The sequence below is a fragment of the Chelonia mydas genome, chromosome 14, assembly GCF_015237465.2.
Source record: "Chelonia mydas isolate rCheMyd1 chromosome 14, rCheMyd1.pri.v2, whole genome shotgun sequence".
NCBI lineage: Eukaryota > Metazoa > Chordata > Testudines > Cheloniidae > Chelonia > Chelonia mydas.
In genome coordinates, this window is record NC_051254.2 from 33477026 (window position 1) to 33484039 (window position 7014).

Consider the following 7014-nt stretch of genomic DNA (forward strand, 5'->3'; position numbering starts at 1 on the left):
ACTGTCCTCTAGTCCACTCCTTCCTGGGTCGTGCTCCTTCCAAACAAAGTCCAAAAATGTCTTGAACAGAAACAAGGCCTTCCACCCTTGTGGGGAGCTCTTCCTCGGCCTGATTTCGGCTCGGCCTGCCCTTCTTGGGTTTCTATGGTCTTCTATGTCCCCTTCCTTAGGGTCGGTGAGAGAACCCAGTCCTACCCTGGACTCCAGGTTTTGGCCAGAGGCCGTCTACTGAGCAGCTCGGTCTGCTTCTGTACTTGTGCTGCTGTTTCCCCTCGTTTCCTCTCAGGTGGGGCTCACTTGGTCATCAACTTGGCCTAGCCCCAGGCTTGGCAGCCACAGGCCAAGCCACCCTGTTAGATACCCTCCTCCTTCAAATCTGGTCCAGCCCGGCTGACAGGTTTGCTGAGAGGATGGTGAAACCCCATTGCTGATCAGGAGGAGGTGAGAGTCTGTTCTCTAGGAGGCCTCCATTTCCGCTTCCACTAGCCCCGCATTTACAGTGAGACAGAGCAGTACCTGCAGCAGGGAGTGGGACTTGCTGAACAGGGAGGGGAACCTTTCAGAGCATCAGACGAGCCACAGCCCTTGCAGTGCCTCGGGCATCTGGTGCAAGTGCCTGATGATGTGAAGCTGGCCCATGATCTTGGCTGTGACATCCTCGTGCTGCAGGGGAACGGGAACATGTCAGAGACTGAGACGCTCCCCAGGAATCAGGGAGGATTAAGGGCACCTGGAACCAGCACCATCATTTCCACCCAGCAGCTGCTCATGTCTGAGTGGTGGATTCACCCTCCCGACCCCCAGGATGGAGGCTTGCTGTCCTCTCTAGTGATCTCCAGTGCCAACCCCCCTCCTTGTTGGGTGATCTCCTGCCACCTCCCCATCAGTGCCCCTGACAGCTGTTCCACCTCCAACCCACCTGGGGACACCGCTCAAGTTCGGAGAACCCTCTCCTCCACCCCTACCTCCATCCCCACCCAGGTAGGGCAGGGAGGGGGCTGTAGCAGGGTGGCGGGGGGCAGGAGGGATTCTGGCAGCAGTGAAGTGGGATGGGGAGAGGTTGAGACCTTTCCCCAAGTCACCCCAGTGACAAAAGCTGAAGCCACAGGATGGCAGCCCTGGTGAAGGGGGCAGGTCAGCAGCCCCTGCTGACTGAATCCTCCCAATGGCTCGAGAGCGGGTCCAGCCCTACCAGCAGCAAGACCAGCTTCCCACGCCCATGTGCCTCAGCCCTTCCTGGTCAGTCGCCATCTCCAGTCAGTCCTTGGCCTCCCAGGCTGCCAGGGATGGGAGCAACTCTCGATGGTGGCTCGGGTGACAGGGATACTAGGCTATGGGGAAATGGGTGCAGCTCTGTGGGGCAGGAAAGGTTCCCAGAGGGTACTTAGGGGACTCTCCTGTCCTTCCCAGGAGTGATAGCAGAGCACCACATCCTAAGAAGAGAAGTCCATGAAGTCCAGAAGTCCCCACTAGGCTCCTTGCTACTAGGCCAGCGAATGGCGATCGGATGGGAATGAGGTCCTGGGCCCCACCCCAAGCTCCTGAGTGGATTGCAGCTGCTTACCGTGACCCCCATCAGTTGCTGGGCTTCCCCCAGGAGGGAGTAGACGAGCACCAGCCCAGCCTGGCTGACTCGTAGCAGGGGGTCGTGGATGGCCAGCACTGCTGTCTGCAGAAAGGATCTTTTCTGCCCATCGCAGAAGAATTTTCCAAAGACCTAGAACCAAGAGGACACGAGGCTCGAGCAGATTGCCCAGAGCCAGCCTCCAAGTCCTGGCCGTACAATGGCATCACCGTCTAGTGCCCCAAAGGGCGGGGAAGAGAGCTGCTGTGGCCAAGGCAGTTCATTCCCCAGGAGGCTTTCAGGGTCCCAGGGCTCAGGGAAGCCCCTTTAGCAAAAGGTGGCAGGTGCTTAGGGACCAAAGCCTCCAGTGGCTCTTTCGGGAGGGCAATTTCTGGCAGGGGCCAGGATGGGCTGGAAATGGATCTCTAATGTGTGTGAGCAGGCCCACTCTGCTGTGCAGGGCACAGAGACGACAGGGGACCCTGTGTTGCTCCCAGCAGAGAGATCTCCTGCATCTCAGCGGCTAGAGGAGTGTGTGTGTGTTGTGGGGGGTGAGGGGGTTGGAGCTGACAGCCAAAGGTCTCTTCACCCCAGCTTAGTGATTTCTCTCGTCGCTGGGAATGGCCTCTGCAGCTCCTTGGTTTCTTCAAGGGGAATCCAACCTGCAGCCTGACAAGGACAAGGAGACTCATGGCCCAGTCCCCATCCCAGACACTCCTCGGAGACTTTTCTTCCGCTGCAGCAATTCAGCGTGTGTGAGGTGGGACAAGCTCACACAGTCTCTCTCATGGAGCCTCTGTGGAGCAGCGTTCTGCAGATGCCCTTGTCGATCCAGGAGCCACTCCAAGGCCTCCTCTGTGATGTTGTGGAAATCACCCATTTCACCTTTGACTCCAGTCTGGAGGCACTGTGTTACGGTGTGTTCGAAGGATTGGATATTCTCACTACAGTTGTGAGACGGGGGCGGGGGGGGGGTGTCTTTGATTTTCTACTTGTGCAGCAAGTAGCCGCAACTTGGGCCAGTGACAATGTGCTTCTTTGGAACAGTGGCTGAGGTCCAGATACTCTGCCATTCCCTGGCCAGGTCTGGAGACATGAGGGGGGCGCATGTGGTCCATATTGGCTCTGGAGCTCACTGTGTCCCCTACCCAGTTCCCAGGTTGGGGCATTCTGCTTCCTGACTGGCAATGGAGGGCAAAGCCCCCCTCCTTTCTCTGCTTCTACAGGGTGCAGGGAATTAAACAAGGGTCTGATCAAGCAGTCGTGACTGACTGACCCAGTGCTCTCCTCTCAGACACTTGGGGATCAGCCAGGGGGACAAGGAGCAGAGGGACACCCAGAGCCATAATCCTATATTAACTCACCCACCCGGGGATCCTCCTTATGCCACGTAGCAATGCAGCCATGTAAGACACTCAAATCACGGCAACTCGTGAGGTTCCAATGTGGGACCTTTAGCACCAGCCTGTCCCACTGGTTGCTGGTTGAGGAACTCTGAACTGGAAATAAGGAGTGGGCTCTTTTCCTGTCTCCAGGAGGCATCCACTGCAGGGAACCCAGCCAGCCCCACTCCCTGAGCTGTGTCATGCCCTGGCACAGTGCCCTTACCTCCCCCACTCTGGCCGTATTCTTGTATCCCAAGAGCCTTCTGTCCTGGTGCCAGTCATAGCACCAGAGATCTTCGGCGTCATGTATGGTCAGGCCTGGAAGAGAGAGAGAGAGACTTTTCTCCTTCTGGTTGCAGTTTCTGTGTCCTTCCAATCCCATTGGTGGCTCCACAGTGGAGTGGAGAAGAAGAGAGGCAGAGAGAGACTTGTCCTCCAGCTGGGGTCAGTCGGAGAGAAATGGTCTGGGGTCCCATTCTCCACCTGTGGTCACTCTCAGTCCCCTATTGGGTTCCGTGTCCCAGCTGGGTTCCTTACCCCTCTGTCGGAGCAGCAGCTGGTAGAGCCGGTAAGTCCCCTCCCTGGCCTGCCGGCTGATGTCCTTGTCTGGATCGCTGACAAATAGAGCCAGCTGGGCCACATGGTGCCCCATCCTGGGGAACTCGGCTGAGATCTAATGGAAGGGAGAGGAGAGGGGACTCCATCAGCATTTTCCTCTCAGCTCCCTGTCCCCCCTGGGCCAGAGGGCTCCTTCCCCTTAGCCCCTCTGCAGGAGATGCTGGGGGAGAGGAGCTTGAGATCGAGCCTTCATTTGCTCTGCTGCCAAGGGAGCCCGCAGCTGCTTTGGGATGCCAAGCAGGGGCTGGAGCATGGGCCCCTTAAAGGCCCAGGGACAACACTGAACCAGGACAAGAAGAACTTGACTCAAGCCGAGCTCAGTCCCTGCTCTGACCCTGCCTCCCCATGAAGAACCCTCCTAAGCCACAGCCCCGGCAACAGCAGATCCTGCAGCCCGCCGGAGCCAGCCCGCCTCCGCCGGGAGCCAGCAAGCTGGGCTCGGAGCTCACTTACGTCAAACTCAGGGAGGGTGACTGTGTATCTCAGCAGGGCTGTGCTGCTCCTGATGGCCCTGGCTCGCTCCTGGGACACCCTGGACACGACCCAGAAGTTGACATGCTGTGGGGAAAGGAGGCAGGTCAGACTCAATGGCCAGCTGCACCTGCTTTGCAAATGAGCCCCACGCCCCCAGCCCCAGGGACCTGAGACATTCTGCGCAGGGGGGAATATCTCAGGCCTTGATGGCACAGCTTTAGAAGGGGATTCTTTCCCCCAGGACACAGCTTGTACCTTGCAGGTCACAACTTGTCAGCATCTCTCTCGATTGGGACAATGTTCGGGGTCGGGGCTGGTCCCCTCCTCCCAGAACTCCTGCTTCCTGAACAGTTCACCAGAAAGGAGACTGAACCCTCGCCCTTCCCTGCTACGCAAATCCTTGGGGGGGTGTAGGGAGTGACTGAGAGCACAATCCCCCCAGGAATTTCAGAGCAGATCAGAGGGAAGGGCTGATTCCCTGGGGTCCTTCTGTTTCTCTAGGAAGGAGCGTGTGCCTCTTCTCTGAGAACCATCTCCCAAATCTCATGGGGTGTGTGTGTTGGAGAGGTGGGGGAAGGGTGGGTTTTCAGACTCTCACTCCCCAAGACAGCCAGGAGCCCTGTGGTTCGTGCTCCGCAGAACCAGAGCTCTGGCTTGAAGTCCCAGCTCCTTCCTCTGTCCCTCAAGAAGGAAGGACCTGCCACTGCATTGCACTGACCTCCCCAACCAAGGACGGCCCACTGGGGAGCCAGCTAGGAGGACAGAGTCGAAAATGGATCTTCCAGTCTCTCCTTACCAGTCCCCCAAAGAGTTAAGGTAAAATGGGGCTCACCTCCAAGATGAAGTGGAGCCTGTCTGTGTCTGGGGACTCTGCCAGCAGATTCCCCAGCATGGCATCCAGGACCTCTGGGATGACTTTGTGCAGAGTCTGCAAAGCATGGGTCAGAGTTAGGGAACCTGAGCCTACACCTGCCACAGGATGGGAAGAGGGGTCTCTGGGAAGCACTGGGGAGACTCCCAAACACATCTCCTGGCCTCTCTCCTTCACATCCCACTGCAGGCAATTCGCAAGAATTGATGACCCCTGGACCTTTCATCCATGAGCTTAGCAGGTCTCTGGAGAGGGCCTTGTAGGCAGAAGAGTACGAAACAGCCAAGTTGCTATGGATGGAAGCTGGGCTTCTGGGCAAAACACGGCTTATGGAAGAAAGAAAGAAAGGAAGAAAGAAAGAAAGAAATCCCCCAGAGAGGGGTAATCTCTTCCCTGCTGGAGGGAAGGATCCAAGCCTGCAGCTTGTTCCATTTCCGCTACCCCACCCCTAAATCTGGAGCTCCAGCGAATCAAGGGAGCAGGACCAAGAACCACTCTGGAAGAGGAGGAGGATGGAGGAGGAGGATGTACCTGGATGCCAGTGGTGTCCCTCTCCGTGCCCAGGGTGAAGACGGAGTGAAGGGCAGCTCGCAAGAGGTGGGTCTCTAGGTCTGGCTCCAGAGCAGGTTTCATGGTGCTGGCAAGAGAGAGGAGCTGCTATTAGACTGTGCAGTACAGGGGTGGGACTGTCGCTAACACGGACACCAACCCACAGGGATATAGGCACAGGCTGGCAAGAACGGAAACTGAGGCACTGAGCTCGGGAATGACAAGGCCAAGGCGTCCCAGACAGACAGTGGCAGGACAGGAATAGCTCCTGTTCCCTGGAGCCTGCTGCCCCTCCTGTATCTGAGCCCGGGAGTGAGCCCCTCCCCAAGACCCCTGTCATGTTATGGGAGTGAAGAGAAGAGCCCCGCCAGGAGAGAGTGACCCTTCCCAGCCCACCATCTCTGCCAGAGGCGCCACTCTTGGGAGGTGACCTGGGGAGGACAGTGACGGTGACTCCCAGCCTTGGGCCTGAGCAGCACTGGGGTGAGGGGAGCCGGCGGGGTGGGGGGTGGGGCTGTTTCGGTACCAGAGGTTGCCCACTGCAGCCAGGGAGTGGGCGAGGACGGCGCTGGGTGACGAGTCCTCGGGAAGCTCCTCGATGAGCTCCTGTGAGACGCGAGGGAGACAAAGGAGCGTGTGAGATTCAGGCCCGACTGACACCTCCCAGTGAGGAGATGACACAGCCAGTGCCCCACATGGCCAGCAGGATCCCCCACCACCTCCCGCTCTCCCGATTCCTTCCTGCCCATCCGACTTGTCCCCCTTCCCGGATTCCTGCCCAGCTCACTCCCAATCCCCTTCTCTCCTCCTCCCTGTCAAAACTGTCCCCATTCTGCTGCCCCCTCCAACACCACCCAGCCCCCACCCATTAGCCTGGCCATACCCCTGCCAATCCCATGTCTCTCTCCTCCTGCCAGCTGCCGTATGGCGTGTCTCACTCACCACGATCCTCTTCACCACAGCCGCCTTGCAACAGCGCGGCTCCAGCGTGTCCTCCCCTCTCTCCCGTGCAGCCAGACATGCGGGGTAGATGGCCTGAAGGAACAGGAGCTGCTGCCCCTCATCCTGTACCCACCAGGAGTGGGGTATAGCGAGAGAGAACCAGTTAGGGAGGAACCTTCCTGCCCCACCCACACCAGCTCCAGGGCTCAGGCCTCAATGGGGGATTGTGGGGACCCGTCTATTCTTCAAATCCCCCACCACTCCTACACAAGCAGGATCAGGAACCGGGACAGTGCCTGTGGGGGGAGACGACCTCGGCTGTTGTGGGACGAACATCCCCATCTTGGGGGTCCCACATCATGGATGTAATAGGGCCCCATTAGGGGTGGTGGATCAGGAGGGACAAGACCCTCGGCAGGGGGTGGGGATGCTGGGAAGGGACAGGGCAATCTTGGTTCCAGCCCAGGTGGGGAACATTTGTACCTTATGTCTGCACTGGAGCTGCTCTCGGATGACCTTGAGAGCAGCTTCATCTTTGGCCACGTCCACCCCTTCCTCCTGCTCCGAATCCAGGGGGCTCCCTGCACCAGGGAGGGAAGGACAGGGGCATG

At 58.5% G+C, this 7014-nt stretch overlaps 1 protein-coding gene across 1 annotated transcript; it reads right to left on the reverse strand.

Moving 5' to 3' along the window:
* Positions 1-567: 567 nt before the first annotated feature.
* LOC114019173 (maestro heat-like repeat family member 5) lies at positions 568-6802 on the reverse strand. The gene is made up of 7 exons (XM_043528517.1): positions 6404-6802; positions 5988-6067; positions 4874-5549; positions 4021-4125; positions 3487-3622; positions 3173-3267; positions 568-663 (listed from the first exon to the last, which is right to left on the reverse strand). The coding sequence occupies exons 3-7, from the start codon at positions 5066-5068 to the stop codon at positions 568-570; spliced, it is 627 nt and encodes a 208-aa protein (XP_043384452.1). The 5' UTR covers positions 5069-5549; positions 5988-6067; positions 6404-6802.
* Positions 6803-7014: the final 212 nt, after the last annotated feature.